Source organism: Eumetopias jubatus, unplaced genomic scaffold, assembly GCF_037043125.1.
Source record: "Eumetopias jubatus isolate StellerSeaLion01/CBP00866 unplaced genomic scaffold, mEumJub1_p1.0 scaffold_9, whole genome shotgun sequence".
NCBI classification, from domain to species: Eukaryota; Metazoa; Chordata; class Mammalia; order Carnivora; family Otariidae; genus Eumetopias; species Eumetopias jubatus.
In genome coordinates this window covers 81,857,884-81,878,419 of record NW_028274815.1, presented here as the reverse complement: position 1 = coordinate 81,878,419, position 20,536 = coordinate 81,857,884, and the positions used below count along the sequence as shown (strand labels likewise).

General features: G+C 39.7%; 1 protein-coding gene across 1 annotated transcript in view; it reads right to left on the bottom strand.

Moving 5' to 3' along the window:
* Positions 1 to 643: 643 nt before the first annotated feature.
* SLC9A2 (solute carrier family 9 member A2) overlaps positions 644 to 20,536 on the bottom strand; it is a 94,808-nt gene continuing 74,915 nt past the window's right edge. Inside the window, exons 8-12 of the mRNA XM_028104033.1 lie at positions 14,496 to 14,657; positions 6,032 to 6,128; positions 3,943 to 4,074; positions 2,334 to 2,424; positions 644 to 1,014 (exon numbers count right to left, since the gene is read on the bottom strand). Coding sequence (XP_027959834.1) covers positions 644 to 1,014; positions 2,334 to 2,424; positions 3,943 to 4,074; positions 6,032 to 6,128; positions 14,496 to 14,657 — 853 coding nt within the window. The remainder of the gene's footprint in view (positions 1,015 to 2,333; positions 2,425 to 3,942; positions 4,075 to 6,031; positions 6,129 to 14,495; positions 14,658 to 20,536) is intronic.

Genomic DNA, 20,536 nt, shown 5'->3' with positions numbered 1-20,536 from the left:
CAAATTAAATCCAGATGACTCATTATTTCACGGGAATCTGCGCTCTGGGAGCCAGGCCTCCTCATCTGCCCAGACGTTCTGACTGCCTCCGCAGGCTGAGCTCACCAGGCATCCCTGCTCCATGCTGTGTTCTCCCTTTACCTACTGCTGATCAGCTCAGAATGGGGAAACACCTTGACTCCAAGCAGATGGCCCACCATCCTCCTTTACGCCTTGGAAAGACGTGGAGCATTTTTAGCGCCCTTTGCTTAAAAACTGATTACAGATATACATAGGTTTCCATAAATAAAATTTGAGGCATGTATGTATATATTAAAATTTTCACCAACATGGGTGTGTTCAAAATTTCAAGTTCTGTCATTCAAGTTCAATAAAGGCACACAATTTTTTTTCTTTAGGCTTACAAAGAATACAACTCTTAGCGAGAAGTCATAAAAGGCATTTTATGGGGCTTTTTTCTTTGATTTTCCTCCTCTTGGGTTAAGCATTCATCCCGTCAATCAATGGCATGACTCTACTACCCAAAGAAAGTATTTAGATGCATAGAGGGTATTAAATGGATCCCACTGTTGTGTCAGGTTTCAGCGTAACAAGCCCCAGCCATGCCGGGTCAGTCACCCCAGGCCTGCTTTGGCCATTTCCATTAAGGCTTCTCACTTCCAAATCGGGCTTTCCGGTTGCCAGGTTCCGATGCCCTCCGGACCAGCCTGGGTGGCGGCTTGGGTCGGACGCCTTCAGTCCCACGGTCTTCCTGCACTGGGCCAAACTGGCCTTTGGAGAGAAGGGGCTGCCGCAGCACGCCTGGGATTGGGGTGCCCCCCTCTTTGCTGTGGGGAGCTGGAGGGGTACAAGGCTGCCCCTGTCCGGAATCAACGTCTACCTCGTTCTTCCATTCCATCTTATAGGACTGTGGGGCTTTCTTTGAGAACTGTTCTGGCAAGAAGCGCCTTGCTCGGGGCTGCAAATTGAGGACGGTGGTCCCAGCGTCTGTCTCTGAGTCGCTGCTATTGCCGCCTGCCACAGAGCAAAAGAAGGACAACATGGGCAAGCATTTTAGAGAGAAGGGACTGTAGGTGACTCAGCAGTGCCTGAGTAGGCCCAGCACCTGCTGCGCCCTCGGGCCCTGGGGGCTGGGCAGGGGGCGTCAAAGGGCTCACTACCTCTAGCTCCCAGACCTGGGTATGAGGCATGATCTCTGTGGGCCTTAATGTTGAATGCTCACACCCACGTTGAAGGGCTTACTGTCATGATAATAAGCACTTTTAAATGCATTCACCTATTTAATCCTCACAATCCCCCATTTGCCAGGGGAAGTCACTGAAGTTCAAGAGGTATTAGTGAGCGGTGGAGCTGGCTAGCAAAGTGAGTGTCTCAGGCAGCAGCAGCAGCACTGGGTTCCCACCTGCCCCAGCAGAACGCTTCCAGGAGGGCTCAGCTCCGTGATTGGCACACAGAAAGAGCAGCAATTAGCTGCTATTATGAAAACTTGTGACTTGATCTGGAATCTCAGAGACAACCTTCTTTATCTCCTTTTTATTTTCATAAAAGAGATGAAACACCAATATGCACTTTCCAAACAATGGGACCGTAAGATGGGACACATGATTAAGAACTAGCTAGTTGTCAAAATTCAGGTTCTAGAGAACGATGGGTAGGACAGCTGGTGGGAGCTGAGATTCTCGTGGACGCGCGCTGGTGACATGGCCCTGCCCTAAGTACTCAGTGCTGCCCGGCCTCCCTTCTCATTTCTCATCTCACCACCATCACCACCAGCCATCATCAGACTTTCCTCTTCTTGCTTATTTAAATAAACAACCAAAAATAAAGGGGGGGGGCTCTTACATCCCACATTTTAATAACATGGTATCCTAATATACGTCCTCTGGGGTTCACAGAAAATGGCTTGGAGACTACATGAAGATTATCATTAAATCAAGAGATATTAGACTTTATATGCCAAAGCTTTAATGATTTGGGGCAGAAGTAAAATTTATGGCTGCCTGTATGAAAATATATGAAAATTGTAAAAATTTAAATATACCTTTGCAAATTTACAACTTTCTGTTTACCTGTTCACTAAGCACAGGTAACAGCATTTGCTTGTGCTATATCCAGTAGAATTATTATGGGAAAATAATGGACTCAGTTACTTTTAATGTGTACAGAAGCTCCATCCAAAAAGCTTACGATGCTAATAAGTCACCACAGTCTTATTTTAGACTTGCAAATCATTAACCTCATTATCCTTAATGAAGACAAAGAATGGGGAAATTCTCTATTTTATGAACCTTAGTAGATAAATTTACTCATTCTGCGCCAACTGAATTCATTACCTGCATTAGACATGTTCTTTTTCTTTTGTAGCTTTTCTGGAAGCTTTGTGTTTTTGGGTAAGGACAAATATCGAGAGGTTGAAGTGGAAGCCTGTGGAAAACATGGAAAATCTTATTTAGACTATGCAGATGTCATTTATTGTGTATCAGAAATTTAAAATCTTATGTCAAACCCTGATGTTAAAAATTAAAATCATACTTCTCTGTTCCGAAATTACTTTGTGAGGAGCTGTGGGGATGGTGAATAAAGCTCCATGCAATAATTATTTCACTTAAAACAACGAAATCTCTTCTAAAATGTAATAGAAATCAGTATTAAGGAAAATGAAAATAAAGTGGGACCATTAGAAATAAGAATAATGAAATAATAATGAAAACCATTGAGTCTTCTTAAAGAGAAGCTATAAAGACACCTATTTATAGGAGTATTACTAAAAAAGAAATAGAACCTATACATATAGAAAGAAAATATATGAAAAATGTAGCATGTTTAAGTTTTAATTACTTTAGTGAGTCTTGAAAATGATAGAATGAAAAGTATTACCAAAGCTAATTGGCTGACAATTCAAATGCCATAATCTCTACTTTCTTTAACTCTTCATCAGCTCTGCCACATTTTCACATTAAAAAAAATAATAATCTCCTTGTTCACATATTACCATTTTGCTCTCTGACGACCCAATACAGAATATTATTAAAAATGAGATGCAATCCAGGAATGCCTGGGTGGCTAAGTGAGTTAAGCATCTGCCTTCGGCTCAGGTCATGATCCTGGAGTCCTGGCATCGGGCTCCTTGCTCAGCGGGAGCCTGCTTCTCCCTCTGCCTGCCCCTCCCCCTGCTTCTGTGCTCTCTCTCTCTAACAAATAAATTAAAATCTTAAATAAATAAATAAATAAATAAATAAATAAATAAATAAATAAATAAAAATGAGATGCAGTCCTAAAACTAATGCAAACTTGTGTGTCAATTATACTTAAAAAAATAATACTAAGATGCAATGTCTGCTGTGTGAAATCAATCGTAATGTCATTTAAAAATGATTTTCCTTGTCTGGTGACAGTGCCCTGCGCCAAGTGAAAAGGTGGACACTCGCAGCCCTCCGGCTGCTGCGATTCTACAGTTGCAGCACAAGCAGCTTGCCCATCTCTGGGCTGCAACCTCTCCCTGGGGAGATCAAATTAGACTTTCCAAATGTAGCTTGGTGCAGCCATGGTGTTCAGATTTGCAACTTGACTGACCCTTTCCTGTCCTCCCAGTCTCCCTCCTCAAGCACTGTTTTTCTCCATCGCACTCACTGCCTACTAACATAATGGGTAACGCATTCCCTTGCCAGGCACCTTCTCCCCCACTAGACTATGAATTCGACAAGCAAAGGTATCTTGGTCTGTTTCGTTCACCAACATATTTCAAGTGCCTACAACAGTGCCTGGAATACAACAGATGTTCTAGAAACATCTAGAAAGCCTTTATACTTTGTGTCCCGGAATTCCCATGAATCAACCCTCAGCGGCCATTCTGTCAGTAGGGCCTCCAGAATGGCTGTTGGCTCTACTCTTGGAAGCCTTCCTCCAAGAGTAGACAGACAAATGGTAACAAACAGCAGTTACCCTGCGATCCTGGTTTAAACTGCTGTCTTTCCTGATACTTTCTCGCAAACTGTGCCTCCGTCTGATTAGAATCTCCTTGGCTTGTCGCTCACTTGTGTCAGTTGTCAGATTGTGTCTGTTGTAGGACAAAGTCTGAAATGAGAACACAAGAGACATTTTGCAAGAACTGATTGCTACCCTAGAGATCCCAAAATGTTACTATGTTGCTTTGGCTTTGCACCTGAGTAAGGCACTTAACGAATGTGCAGAGCAGAAAAATAAATAGAAAGCATAAAAGTTAACATGCGTGGAAAAAAAAGTTGACATTCATTCCAAGTTTGAAAGCACTTGTCTTCTAATAAAAGTCTGTAAGTTATTTTTCACTGCAAAGTGTGATCTTCATAAATCGAAAGAATGATAGAATTTATCAAGCACTTCTATCTACCTTGAACTACTTTGTATGTATTTAGCCATCATTAAAGCTGGGGCAAAAATACAATTTATCTTTATACATTCTCTACTGAATAGGAATTACTGGTGTAAAAACAAACCACTTTGGGCCACTTGGTGGTGCCATGTCCTTTTGATTACCTAACACTTCTTTTCAACTGGGTTGTCAAACTGGAAAAAGCTGCTGCTAGAACCAGCAATAACCACGTGCTAGTATTTGAAGCAGTAAAATTTCTAAACCAGGGCTGCACATGGCATACATTTTTAGTTTTATAAGTTTCCTAAAATGAATTGCAATTAGTAATCAAGTTCATTTTCTGATAGAATAAATATATATTTTTCTAGGAAGGCAGGGAGCCTTCGGCTCAGGTCATGATCCCAGGGTTCTGGGATGGAGCCCCGCATCGGGCTCCCTGCTCGACGGGAAGCCTGCTTCTCCCTCTTCCACTCCCCCTGCTTGTGTTCCCCCTCTTGCTAGCTCTCTGTCAAATAAATAAATGAAATCTTAAAAAAAAAAAAAGGTGCTGTAGGGAAAATGCGGAACAACAGTAATGAGTAATGGAATGAGGACAGCCTTTGGGGAGACCCGCAAGGACCCCATACATAGAAATGACCCCAACAGGAGTGAGGAAGTCTCCTGACATACTGTGTGGACTGTGTGACACCTCCCCCCTCACTGTACCTTAATTTATTCATCTATAAAATGGAAACAATAGTGGGCGCCTAGGTGGCTCAGTTGGTTAAGCGACTGCCTTCAGCTCAGGTCATGATCCTGGAGTCCTGAGATCAAGTCCCACCATTGGGCTCCCTGCTCAGCAGGGAGTCTGCTTCTCCCTCTGACCCTCTTCCCTCTAGTGCTCTCTATCTCTCATTCTCTCTCTCTCAAATAAATAAATAAAATCTTAAAAAAAATAAAATGGAAACAATAGTAACACTGCTTGGAGGATTGAGTTAATACATGTTGCAGTGGGCCATGGCCAACTGTATGCACGCTCAAAATGTTAGCTATATTATTAGCCAATTGTAGAATGAAGTGTTAACAATGGAACAGCAGGGACCCCTGGGTGGCTCAGTCGGTTAAGCAGCTGCCTTTGGCTCAGCTCATGATCCCAGGGTCCTGGGATCGAGCCCCACATCTGGCTCCCTGCTCAGAGGGGAGTCTGCTTCTCCCTCTGCCTCTGCCCCCAGCTTGTGCTCTCTCTTTCTCTCTCACTCTCAAATAGATAAAATCCTTATTAAAAAAAAACAAAAACAATGGAACAGCAGTGAAAGAAGTCACTTGGGAGATACATTAAAGGAAGAAACTATAGCACTTTACAAATAACAAGAAAGATTTAAATATATTTTAATAAGTTTTCTATAAGCTATAAAGCAATTTCATTAAAATAATTAAAAGAGAGCCACAATTAGTTAACTCAAATGCTTTTATCTCCATAGTAGCAGAACTCCTGGGGGACTCTAGGCTTTCCCCATGGTGTCTGAGAGGGATTGGTACCCTAACAAGATAGAACTCTCAGAAAAGAGAAGATGCCTGATGTAGGACATGCAAAAGGCAGCCGTAATGGTTGGGCGACCTCTGCTACAACTGAGTCGCATGAAATCAGAAGGCATATTTTTAGCCAGAGGCAAGGAAACATTTGGCTAAACAAATCGTTCTCACTCGCTGACGGATTTGATAGAGATTTCTGGATAATATTTCTCGAATTTCATCCATTTCACCAGGTGTGAGCTTCCTTATTTTTTCTTCACGACAATCACTGTGAAAGGTTGGGAAAAAGAATATCTTTTACTATTCAACAAACACTGGAATCCTAAATTTTCCTTTTTGGAGATATAATATCATTTAAGATTAAGAATCTTAGCTTAAAGAATAACACTTAAGGAGTATTCAATATTTTAAAATAACTCAAACTTCTAAAACTTTTCAGTGTTAAAATTATTCAAAATGAGTTTAGTCATGCACAGGTTTTCAGAGTCTTTTCATGCAATTATTTTTTTTCCACACAAGTATTCTTTAAGGAAGAAAAACTGTAGTAGCTTATAATGCTATCACTTTATTATTATTAATACTCTATTAATAAGGTAATACACAGGGTGCCTGGGTGGCTCAGTTGGTTAAGCGACTGCCTTCGGCTCAGGTCATGATCCTGGAGTTTCGGGATCAAGTCCCGCATCAGGCTCCCTGCTCAGAGGGAAGTCTACTTCTCCCTCTGACCCTCCCCCGTCTCATGCTCTCTCTCTCTCATTCTCTTTCTCTCAAATAAAATCTAAAAAAAAACAAAACGTAATACACAATTGGTTTTTCCAACAGAAACTTAATTACCTACATTTTGCTAATTATTAAGGCCTAGTCTTTTAAACACTTCATTAAAAACATTTTCAAAGACACCATTTATAATATGTATGTATATACAGTCAATCACCATTATTCAAGGATTTCATATTTGCAAAGTCACCTACTTGCTTAAATTTATTTGTAAACACGGTGCCAGTACTCATGACACTTTTTCATAGACATGCGCCAAGTGGGGGAAAATTTGAGTTCCCCATTGCACAGGTTCCTAGATGAGGCTGAACATGGCGATGCTGTGCCTTCTTGTTTCAGCTCCTGTACTGTAAACAAACGTCCTTTCCATGGTCTATTTAATGACATATTTTTCATATTTTTCTTTCAGTTATTTTTTTTCAGTTATTTATTTTTCTGCTTTTCAGTTATTCATTCATTCATTCATTCATTCATTCATTTATTTACAATAGGTAGTCTTTTAAATTTAGCTTCTTTTGCTTAGCATTGTGCTGGAGATTCATCTGTGTTATCGCACGTAGCTGTGGTTTATTCATTTTATTCATTGTATAATATCCCACTACATGAATATATAACAATTTATCCATTTTACTCTTGATGGGTATTTGCCTTATTTCTGAATTTTGGATATGACAAACAATGCTTTTATGAGTATTCGCATGTATATATTTTTGAACACATATGATTGATTATTGACCATTTGGATACCCTATTTTGTAAACTGCCTGAACAAGTCTCTTGTCCATTATTCCATGGGACTATCTATTTTTTTTTAGACCTTTCTCAGTTGTATGGGAGGCAAGTATCTTCTTCCATTTTATGGCTTGCCTTTTCATTCCTTTTTTTTTTTTTACAGATATAAAATACCATTTTATTTTTTAGAATGTCTAAATTAAAAAAAAATAAAGCTTTCCCTACATATGTTGGTTAGGAACTTTATTTTTTAAGGAAAAGAGTGACTCAGGTAACTTCCAAGATTGGGAGGGAAGGAGTGGTTATTATAGGACTCGGTGGAAATAAGTCTGGCAGGAGTGTCAGCCATGCAGGAAGGGCTCACAGTGGCCCAGGTAATCCTCACAAGTAGTCCTCACAGGAAAAATAAGAACACAGAGAGCAAGTTTTCCGGCAAAGAGCTCTCTTGGAAGTTGAACTACTGCCTGGGAATATTAAAATAAATTTAAAAAAAAACAAACCCTGAAACCATCCTATCAACTTTTTTTTTTAATTTTTTATTGTTATGTTAATCACCATACATTACATCATTAGTTTTTGATGTAGTGTTCCATGATTCATTGTTTGTGCATAACACCCAGTGCTCCACGCAGAATGTGCCCTCTTTAATACCCATCACCAGGCTAACCCATCCCCCCACCCCCCTCTCCACCTTTTCATTCCTTTAATGAAATATTTTCCTATCACAACAGTAACAGGATATTCTCTCATATAATTTTCAAAAGCTTTATTGTTTCCCCACTCCCATATATACCTATGATACTCCTTGGCTTGATATAATGTGAAGCACCGTTCAATTTCACTTTATCTCCATATGGATCCCTAATTGACACAGGGCCATTTCTTTAAGGTCATCTTTTTCCTACTGCTTTGTAATGTAAACTTTGGCATTAATAAGTATCCATATATGTGTGGGTCTATTCCAAACTCTTACTTTGTTCCACTGGTCTATTTGTCCTTTTGTCTTTGTCCAGTATCACGTTGTCTCAATCATGGGAGCTTTACAGAAAGTCTTGCTGCCTAACAGTATAAATCCTCTAAATTTGTTGTTCAGTTTTGAAGACAATTTTGTCTTGGTTAATTTGGGCCCTTTATATTTCCATAGAAATTTTAAGACCAGACTGTCTAATGACACACCCACACACAAATACATTGGAATTTTTAATGGAATTGCTTTGAATCTGGAGATCAATTTGAGAAGAACTGAAAATCTTATAATATTGAGTCTTTCTTTTTAGTAATACAGTCTATCTGTTTTGGACTTTGTGGAGAGGTTTCGCATATATTCTCTAAATTTCATTTTGATGTTTGATATTGATGTATATGTCTCACAATACTATTCTAAATTAAACATTTTTTAAATGTCACTTTCTATTTGTTGATACTTATGAAAACTACCACTGATTTCTTTTTACCATGTCTTAAGAAACCCGGATAAATTTACTTATTATGTCTAATTATTTATTTGTAGGTTCTTTTGGATTTTCTGTGAAAACAATCAAGCTGTTTGGGAATAATGAAAACTTTACTTCTTTTCCTATCCTTAATCTTTAATTTTTATTTTTTTGCTTAGCATTGGTAAAATATTCATAGAAATAGTAATAATAGGCATCTGTGTTCCAGATCTTAGTATAAACCTTTCAACATTTCAACATTAAAAACATTATCTGCCGTAGTAGATTATTTGTGAATAAACTTTATCAGCTTGAGAAAGGATTTCTTCTCTTCTTAGTCTATTTAGATTTTTTTTAAAAAAATCAAGAATAGAGAGGCACCTGGCTGGCTCAGTTGGTTGTGTCCAACTCTTGATTTTGGCTCAGGTCATGACCTCAGGGTTATGAGATCAGGCCCCGTGTCAGGCTCTGAGCTCAGTGTAGAGTCTGCTTGGCCCTCTCCCTCTGTTCCTCCCCCTGCCTGCGTGCTCTCTCTCTCTCTCTCATAAATAAATAAATAAAATCTTTAAAAAAATCAAGAATAGATACTGAATTTTTATCATACAATTTCTCTTCCTCTATTACAGATAAATAATAACCTTTGATTTTTCTTCCTTTATTCTGTAAAAGTGGCAAATAACTGATTGATTTTTTACTTTTAAGCTATCCTTATATTCCTGGAATAAGTCAAAATTATTGTGATGTATATCTTTTTTACAAATCTCTGGACTTGGTTTGCTAATATTGTGGGGGTTTTTTGTTTTTAAGATTTTATTTATTTATTTGACAGAGAGACACAGCGAGAGAGGGAACACAAGCAGGGGGAGTACGACAGGGAGAAGCAGGCTTCCTGCAGAGCAGGGAGTCCGATGCGGGGCTCGATCCCAGGACCCTGAGATCATGACCTGAGCTGAAGGCAGACACTTAACGACTGAGCCACCCAGGTGCCCCACTAATATTATGTTTATAATTTTTACAGAAATATTATAATTCTCCTTCTGTATAAGTGTCTTTGTCAGGTTCAATACCAAAATTATGCTAGTCCCATAAGGCAATTTGGGAAGATTTCCATCTTTTCTTACTTTCTGAAGAAGTCTGTGCAAGATTGGTTTTATCTCCTCCTTAAATGTTTGGTAGAATTTACAAATAAAGCCATATGGTCTTGGGGTTTACTCTGTGGAAACAATTTCAATGACAGATTTATTTACTTAATACTTAGAGTACTATTCGGCCTTTCTGGTCTTTTATGGGTTTAATTTGTTGTTCCTTTTTCTAATTTCCTAGCATGGATTATTGATTTTCAGCCTGACTTTATTTTTAACATTTTCATTAAAGGTTAAAAAAATTTCCCTTTAAACAATGCTTTACACAAGTTTTCATACGTCGCATTTTTCAAAATATTTTCTGATTTACATCATAATTTGTTTGATCCAGTTTTTATTCAACTTCTAAATAAAGGGAGATTTGACTTTTTATATTGTTTTATATTTTATTTTGTTTTTGATTCCCTCTGGTAAGGGAACATACCCTATATGAAACTTTTAAAGACTTGATTGTTTATTATGTAGTTGAAATCTTCTATATCTTTACTGAAAGTTAGTCTGCTTGTACTACCAGTTTATAGGAGAAGAGCAATACAATTATCCACTATGATTATGAGTTTGTGTATTTCTACTTGTGGCTCTGTCAAGTTGTGGTTTATATATTTTGAGGCTATGTTATTATTTGTATGCTAATTTAGACTTTTATATCTTCTTTTAGAATTAAACCTTTTATCATTATGAAATCAATCTCTTTATGCCTAGCAATATTTTCCTCATAATGTTTACATTTTATGGTAATAATTACACAAACTTTCTTTTGTTTAGTGCTTCAACAAGATATCTTTGTATCAACCTTTCACCTGTAAACTTTCTGTACTGTCTCTTTATAAGCAACATCCAGTGAGTTGTATATTTTCATCCATTCTGATCACCCATCCTTTTAAATGGAATAAATTTATATTTAATGTAATTACCTTTGGGTTCAAAACTATCATCTTACTATTTGCATTCTATTTGTTCTATAATTGTTTTTTCTACTTTGTTGCCTTTTTAAATTTTATTTTATTTTGCTTTTTATTTCCCTATTCTGTTAGCTTGTTACATTCTTTTACTGTTTTTTAGTGGTTACCTGGGATTACAACATTAGAATACAACAACACCAGTCACCTCCCTCCAATTTTATAAGCTATTTTTGTTGTTAATTTTAATTCTATTTACATTCAAAACCCCACAGACATTATTATTTTATGCAGTTACTATTCATTTAGGTTTTACAAATATTCATCATTTGCATTATTTTAATTCCTTCCTTAATCTCCAAGCTTCTCTAGGAGACTCTTCCTTCTGTCTGAAACTTTTTATCATTCAATTTAGTATGATGGTTTTTTATTTATCTGAAAATACTTTTATTCTACTTTTTTTGAACAATATTTTAGCAGGATATGAACCCTAAGTCATCAGTCACTTTCTTTCAGAATTTGGACGATACCAGTGGTTTCCATGGCTTTTGTTAAAAAATCAGTTGTCAGGGTTTTTTTTTTTCCTCTCTTTTGAAGAAAATAGGTCTCTTCTTTCCTCTGATTATGTTTAAAATTTTCTCTTGTGTTTTTGACTTGTAGCAGTTTTACTAGCATTTGGTTTTGGTTTTCTTCTTATTTAATCTGCTTGGGGCTGGTCATAGTTCATGTCTTTTATCTGTTTGGGGAAATGCTCAGTCAGGATCTCTTAAAATACTATTCCTACTAATTTATCTCTCATTTCCTTTCGGAACTTTTCACAGTATCCCATATATTTCTTATTTTGTTTTCCATTTTTTTTTTCACTCTATTCTTCATTCTGATTATTCTTTCTGTACTATCTTCCAATCGATCGATTCTCTCTACAGCTGTGTCTAATCTACTTGTACATTATCAAATGAGATCCTAAATTTAATTTTTAGCTCAACTATTCCACTTAGATCTTTTTTATTTATATCATCTCCATGACAATGTCAATAGTGTTGATGCCATTTTCCTTCCTTAAACATACTTTTAATTTTATTTTTTTTAAAGATTTTTATTTATTTATTTGAGAGAGCGAGAATGAGAAAGAGAGAGCGCATATGAGAGGGGGAAGGGTTGGAGGGAGAAGCAGACTCCCCGCTGAGTGGGGAGCCCGATGCGGGACTCGATCCCGGGACTCCAGGATCATGACCCGAGCCGAAGGCAGTCGCTCAACTGACTGAGCCACCCAGGCGCCCATACATACTTTTAATTTTAAAGCCCCTAACTCAACTATCTGAAACCCACTTGTGTCTGTTACTACAGTTTTTGTTTATCTTTTTCTCAAAGTTTCCAGTAACATTTCCTTGTCTACTCATATGCTTTTGACATTATATATGAAAAATTATGGAGGTAGTTTAAGACTCTTTAAAATCTTATTTTCCTCCAGAGAAGATTTAAGTTTATTTCTCTCAGTCAGCTGGGATAAAAGTAGTATCAATCTCAGATAATTTAAACAATCATGGATTGAGATAATTCTAGGTCAGACTTCTTTCCTTTGAGGGTTAAGGTGCAAAATTCTGAAGTAATAACCTATCGCTGAGTACAAGAGCTCCTCCTTCTTGGCAGGTCCTAAATTCCAATTTTATTCTCAAAGACCAATCAGTCTGTCAAAACTTTTGTTTTAGCCTTTTAGACTCAGATAATTTCTCTGTGATCCAGGGAAAAAAGGGCACTAAATGCCGGTTCCATCTTCTTGGACTTCCCTTTTCTGTTGACTCTTGGCCAAGAAATTCCTCATTGTACTGGTACTTTCCAGCTTTTAAGCAGATTTTTAAAATATATTTTGTCCTTTTTTTCTAGTTGTTTTCATAGGATAGTTTGGTCTAGAACACTTAGTCCATTACTGTCAGAAATACAATTCCTTTATTACCTCCCTTTTTGCTTCTAATTTCCCCCAAAGAAACATTTCAGGAGATGTGGAATGGTCAATACGGTACTGATTTATCTAACCATGCAGCTGACCATTAACTCTGCTACCTACTTCCATAACCTTTGCCTTTGCTCTGCTTACTACCAGTTCCTAAATGAACTATAAGCAGGGAGTAAAACTAAGATATTTTATCTTCTGTGATCACAAAGACAATGGCTCTCCCTTGTGAAGCTGAATAATTGAATCATCCCTTGCATTTACAACTGCAAATGGAATAGTGCATAAGAAAGATCGTGAACTTGTAGAGGTAGAGGGAAACAAAGATCAAGTCTAGCCCCATTTTCTACTTGGAAGAAACTCAATCTCAGGGAAACAGAGGACCCAGCTTAAGGTCACACAGTGAATTATTGCAGGATGGGACTATAAATCAGTCACTCTGCTCACACCACTACTGTTTTTAGTGCAGTAAAATGCCTTTAGCTACAAGCCATCCTGACCACTATTTCTTTTTATTCTGGATTGTGTAAACTCCCATATTTTTTTTTAAAGATTTTATTTATTTATTTGACAGAGACACAGCGAGAGAGGGAACACAAGCAGGGGGAGAGGGAGAGGCAGAAGCAAGCCTCCCGCCAAGTGGGGAGCCCGATGCGGGGCTCGATCCCAGGACCCTGGGATCACGACCTGAGCCGAAGGCAGACGCCCAACCACTGAGCCACGCAGGCGCCCCTAAACCCCCCTATTTTTAATAGGGGATTTACGGTCTTGGTAAAAATCCTAGTTTATACGGTTGGGTGTGATTTGGAGTTTCCTGTCTCATTTCAGCTCTCCCACAGATAGCATTTTAATTAGGTGACATGTATTTTAAATGTACTTCAAGCTCATCAGTGAAGGAAGAAATCAGCAGAACCTGTAATTTCTGTCATTTTTTTGGCAGGGAAGGATGGATGTTTACATGACAAAATGACCTATTGTTAACTGAGCGTTTACAGTTCTGCTATGGATTTGCAATAAGATTTTGGGTAAGTCACTTTACCATTCTGAATCTTCATTTCCTCATTTTTTTAAAAGTAGGGAGACAGACTAGATCAGTGGCTCTCAAACCTGACTGCATATTGGAAATATCTGAAGAACTTATAAATAAAATATACCCATACCTGGGCCTTACCACCAGAGACTTGGGTTTTACTGGTGTGGGTGGGGCCCAGACATGTGTATTATTTAAATGCTCTTAGGATATTTTTAATATACAGCCTAGGTTGGGAACCCCCGTACCAGATGATCACTAATGTTCTTTACAAGCCTTAAACTATGACTGTATGAATAATCTACGAGAAAATAGCTATATAATTACATGCATATTTACAATCACACACCTTAAGATATTCCCATTTCAAAATGCCTGCTTAAGAGGCACCTTAACAAAGCAACGAGTTACTGCAAGAAAATATAACAAAGACATAGTCGTCCTAAACATGACAAAGTATTTTCTGACTAGCCAGTTCTAAAATAACACAACACAATGCGACCTGGGGTGACATAAAGGAAGGTATACATTTCTAGGGTTCACAGTTTAACCAGAATCTCATTCTTCCGTGATGTCTAGGACATAGGGGAAATCTGTTACTCTTACTGGTGTCAAAAAACTAGAAAGATGGACTTAGTGGTAGTAGCTTTTATTTGCAAAATGGTACTTACTTCAGAGAGGCAAAGGAAGGAACCGCGCTTATCATCCCCGTCTCCGCCATCTCGATGGCATGTTTTATTTCCAGCTTTTTATATAACGACACAATGCTTGACTTGGGTTGGTTTTCCCGAATCAAAAGCTTCCGCAGGTATTTGTCATCGAACTTCTTAAACCTGGAAATAAAGAAAATCCAAGCTTCATATAATTAATACTACAATGACCAGGAAAAAAAAAAAAAAAAAAAACCACAAGCCTGTTTTTACTATCATTTCTACCACACCCAGGGAAAAACTGAGTAGTAGTGTTTCGCTTGTCTGCTCAATACGTATATTTTTATATGTGCGTATCTAAACATATGTGTATATAAATGATACTACCAGTACATTTTGTATATAGCCATGATATACATATATCTAATAATCCACTAATTAAAATATGTGTATTTTTAACATTTGCGATTTTGCTGCTTCTCTTTTCAGCGACATTACTCAAAAGTGTTAATACCTGGGGCATCTGGGGGGCTCAGTCGGTTAAGTGTCTGCCTTCGGCTCAGGTCATGATCCCAGGGTCCTGGGATCAAGCCCTGCATCGGGTTCCCCACTCGGCAAGGAGCCTGCTTCTCCCTCTCCCACTCCCCCTGCTTGTGTTCCCTCTCTGTCTCCCTCTCTCTCTCTCTCTGTGTCAAATAAATAAATAAAATCTTAAAAAAAAAAGAAGTGTAAATACTGCCTCCAATTCCTCTCTGATTTTCTCTTGCATGTTCACAAATTAGGCTTTTGCCCCCAATACTCTGCTGAAGCTACTCGTATTGAGGTCATCAGTGACCACACAGTATAAATCCAATGACCAATCATTGGCCCTCACCTTTCCTGACCTCTCCTGCTTAACACGTCATTTTCCAGAATGTGACACACCCCTGGGTTCCCTCCTACCTCTTTCTCAGCCTCTTTTGTTGGGTCTTTCTCTTTTTTCTGGCCTCTTGATGTAGGAGTGCCCAGGGTTCCATCTTGGCTCTCTTTACCTCCATTTGCTCTCTGGCCATCTTGCCCAGTCTCCTGATTTTAATGGCATCTCTGTGCCAGTGACTCCCACATTTGTATCTCCTGCTCCAGTCTCGCCCCCAAGCCCCAGAAATGACTATTCAGCTGCCTAGTCAACACCCCCACTTGGATATCCAGTTCTCAATCTTGATGTTTCCCAGATTGAACACATTTTCTCCTATAGTCCTCGCCATTTCAGTTAATGACCACCCCACCAGGTCAAAAACCCTGATATCACTTTTGATTCTTCTCCTTCTCTCACATTCCATGTTGAAGTGCGTCCCCCTAAAAATTCACAGATTGAAGTCCTCACCCCTCGCACCTCAGAATGTGACTGTGTTTGGAGACAGGGTCTTTACAGTGGCGACTTCGTTAAAATGAGGCCATGAAGGCAGGTCTCAATCCAATATGACTGGTGTCTCTATGACTAAAGGAAGTTTGGACACAAACACATAAAGAGGCAGGAAGGAGGCCATCTGCAAGCCAAAGAGAGAGGCCTGTAACCGATGCTTCCCTTACAGCCCACAGAAAGAACCAAATCTGCTGATACTTCGATCTTGGACTTCTAGTCCCTAAAACTGTGAGAAAAAAAGATAGTAGGAGAAAATAAATTTCCATTGTTTAAACCACCAAGTCTGTGGTACTTTGTTGTTACAACTCCTATCTACTCTGTCGGCAATTTCTGCTAGTTCCACCATCAACACACACACACACACAGACACAGACACACACACACACAGACACACACACACACACACACACACACACACACAATCCAGCCATGCCTCACCCCTTCTACACTCCTACCTCTTGGATCTACCCTGGTCCAGGACATCATCATCCCTTAATGGATTCTGGCAACAGGCACCCAACTGGTCTCCCTGCTTCCACCACTGCATTCCTACAGACTACCCTTGACACACAAGCCAGAGTGAGCCTGATAAAATAGAAGTCAAACCATGTAAAACTCTGCATCTCACTTGAGTAAATGCACAACGACCTGGGGACCCTACACAATTTGGAGCTGCGTCTCTTAGCACTGCACTTCTCACGTCCAGCCTCACTGGTGTCCTTCCTGCCCTGGAAGCTTGCCAGCTCTGCTCCAACCCGTGCGCCTTTACACCCAGTATCCCTTCCACCATGAACACCCTTCCCCCACACACCTGCAAGGCTCAGTTTAAATCTTTCCTCTGGAGTCACGTATCAGAAAAGCCTCTCCCATCCATCCCATTAGAACTGCATGCCTTTTCCCACCCCCTGAGCTTCCTATTCTACCTGCCAGCTATAATTTTCTCCATAGCAATTATCATTTTCAAACATGCTCTATAATTTATCTTACTTTCTGTCCCCTAGCACTAGAATGATATATACGGGCAGAGATTTGTTTTTTTCCCCATTTTTCCTTATCACCAGGGCCTCGGACAGTGCCTGGCACACTGTAAGCACAGAGAGTAGAATGGATCATTTGGTCTCAATTCCTCCCCGTATCCACAACCTCTGCCCTATTACTTGGCGATGTCCTTCCACCATGGCCTAGGTGACCTGCGCTGTCCTGTTTCCTGGCACTGGCCTCAATACTGTTCCCTGCTCTGATCATTGGGCTGTAGCAGACATGACAATTGGGGCAGAGGCTTAAAATGGGTTTGTGTATTGAGGCTTACCTCTTTTGTTTCTATAATTACCAGGAGAGGGATATGTGTGGAGTGACTCCTTAGTCCCAGGACAAAGGTGAATGCCACATGAAGCAGAGTTCAGTCACTCCAGTCACATCAGAGAAGGCCAGCCGGGATCAGCTGACAAAACCAACCAACCCCGGGAAGCCTGAGCAAGACCAGTCCACAGCAGCCCAGCGCGGCCCAGAGCCTGGACTCTCAGACTCGTGTGTGACTCATGCACTTTAATAATGTCACTGTTGTTTGAGCAGCAGAGTATCAGGGTGGTTTGTTATGTAAGATTATTACGCCAACAGGTAAGCAAAACAGCATGCAATGAATATTTGTTGAGAAAGAAAAGAAATGCATTACAGTGATTACCATAAGCCCAAGGAGGTTTATAGGTGCACCTGTGCTATGAAAGGAACAATGTGAACCCACATTCTTGGTACTAGCCCTTTGTTCTACACTGGAGGGCAATAAACAAAGAGTCCTCCTTTTGACTGGCCACTACATGAAACAGGGGCCAAGTTTTTTCTACGTTTATTCTGAATTTCACGTGATGCTCACTGGTCTAGGACTCCTGGCAGCAACACATCTTTTTAAACTTCTGTTATTCTTATTATTGCTTTGGCTTTTCACTAGAGAGAAACAAAAGAAAGAATAAGCATTAAGGGCAAGGGCATCTGGTTTAGCATAGGAACTGTGCACTTTCTTTGCTTTATTTTCACACCTTTCATTTCTTTGCCAACCTACACCTAGGCGCTTTCTCTTGCCATCATTAGACTCCTTTTATCAAGTTTGAGAAACTTCCCTACTCAAAGGTTTAAGCCTTACCCTTTCTCAAAGGATCAGCTACCTCACAAATTCTCTGGCAAGACCACTAGAAATCCACAGCATTAAGGATTCCAGAGGAAATGGAAAGAAACCCAACATACCTAAAACAATCCACTTCTTTATATGTGATCTTTAGTAACATAAACAATTATGTACATACCAGAGATAGGATCTGAGCAGAGCTAATTTTAAGAATGACCTGTGTCAGCACCAAATTCCTCCATACCCACACACACTTACTTCCCTGCTCTACCTGAGATATCTAGTGTGCTTGACAATCCAGGGAATTATTTTGAAATTTACCTGGAGAATGTCATGCATGGAAATATACAGGGGTTGAATGAAATATGTACACTGCGAGAAAAACCTGAGACACATAGCAATATTACCTTTCAGACAATTTGAAATCAGACTTGGCTCTGCCATCTTTAGTATTTATAGTCTAATTAGCCTGGCAGCCTCTAGATGTTTGCCTGGAACAGACTCATGTACCCCAGAGAACAGAGTATCTCTGCCTGAAAGACAGGATGTAGCCAGACTTTCTTTGATGTTCCTTTACCTGAGGTTCCAGACCAAAACCACATGACCACAGGGTCCACGACTTCTTCCTAACACTGCCCCAGGGATGCTGACCTGATTCCTACACCTGCTCATGTCTATTTCCCCGTTTGGGAGGCAGACGAATGGTATAAATCCTTAACCCAATTTCCACTCTGGAAAGGAACCAGCTGTCCTGGGTGACTACTCTCTCTTGTCCCTCCAGGGAAGGACTGATGGGATGCTGGAGGAGGGAGGAAAGTGACCGGGTGGATAGGAAGGAGGCGGGTGGGAAACAGGCCTGGCTGAGAAAAAAACAGAGGAAGAGAGGCAGAAAAGTCTGAATCGCTGACTTGGCAAAGACAAGGACCTATCTTTGTTAGGAAGGTCCCGAGGACATAAAGCAAAAGGTATGCGTACAAAGTACTGCGCAGCTGGGTAGCGTTGGTTCTTTCATCCATCCCCTGCCTGCAAAAATGTGAATCCTGCCCAAGATAAATGGTCCTTTCTTTTCCCCCTATTTTAGCAATGGAGATTTTAGTTTGCTTTATTACTTTGTGCTCCCACAAAGTAGCTAACTGGGTGCTCTCGCCATACAAATAAACTATTTCTTCTTTGCTTATAAAGTAAGGCTAGGTCAAAGAGGCTTCTCTACATTAGTAAACAGTGTGGTCAGGTTTGTAAAGGGTGTTTTAGCAGAGTCTCTGTAGCTCATCTTATCACTTAATGATAGCACTCACTCACACACACACACACACACACCCATTTGCTGTGTGACTGTTTTGTTGCCTTTATTATATTGCAAAATTTTAAAGTCCTGAGTTCATGGTTTATACTTCTCCCATAATCCAGTATCATGTCAGAACATGTGAACAAACAGTAAGCACTCAAAACCTCTCTTAATGTTAAATTACATACATTAGTAGGTTGGTCAACTTCACGTAAATTAGCAGAGGGGAGGGAAGGCATCTATTAGCAAGTTAGGAAAGCAAAGGCAAGAAAGTAAGAGGAATCTACCAAAATATAGTTTAAATCTGTTGTCTGTCTCCTTCAAAAGGCTTTCCTAACCAGTGATGTGCTGATAAATGTTAACAAATTGTTTTATGGGGAAAAAAAATAGGCCCTGGTTTATAGCATTTGTCAGTTCCACGGCACATGGAACACGACTCCAGCTACCCATGTGGATGGCACTGAATATTACATCAGGAGGAGAGACACACGGTCAGCTCCTGGTGATCGCGTGAGCTGGCTCCTGCGCTCCGCGGTCCCCAACCCTGTGGTCCGCATTAATCCCGGGAGACTGTTTTTCAGTTTATATGAAAACACGTATTTAATTCTGCCTGGATAGTGTACTTTGCCCATTTCAGCTACAGGATCCTTGAAGAGGGGCGCCTAGGTGGCACTGTCGGTTAAGTGTCTGACTCCTGGTTTTGGCTCAGGTCATGATCTTGTGGTCGTGGGATCGAGCCCTGCATCAGGCTCTGTGCTCAGTGCGGAGTCTGCTTGAGATTCTTTCTCCCTCCCCACTATCACTCTCTCTCTCTCAAATAAATAAATAAAATCTTAAAAAAAAAAAGATCCTTGAAGAGAGACACTGAATATTATTTATCCCCCACAAAGCTTTTTTTTTTTTTTTAATACTTTATTTACTTATTTGACAGAGAGAGACACAGTGAGAGAGGAAACACAAGCAGGGGGAGTGGGAGAGGGAGAAGCAGGCTCCCTGCAGGGAGCCTGATGCAGGGCTGCATCCCAGGACCCTGGGATTCATGACCTGAGCCGAAGGCAGACGCTTAAGAACTGAGCCACCCAGGCGCCCCCACCACAAAGCCTTTAAAGGTTAAAAACAAAGAGATAGATAGACACATTATATAAGCACACATAATCTTTCATATAAGTGCAGCTTTTTAAAATATTTGTTATTTATATTTGTTATAATATTTGTATTTAAAATTTATTTGTAAAATACTTGTTAGTCTATTTATA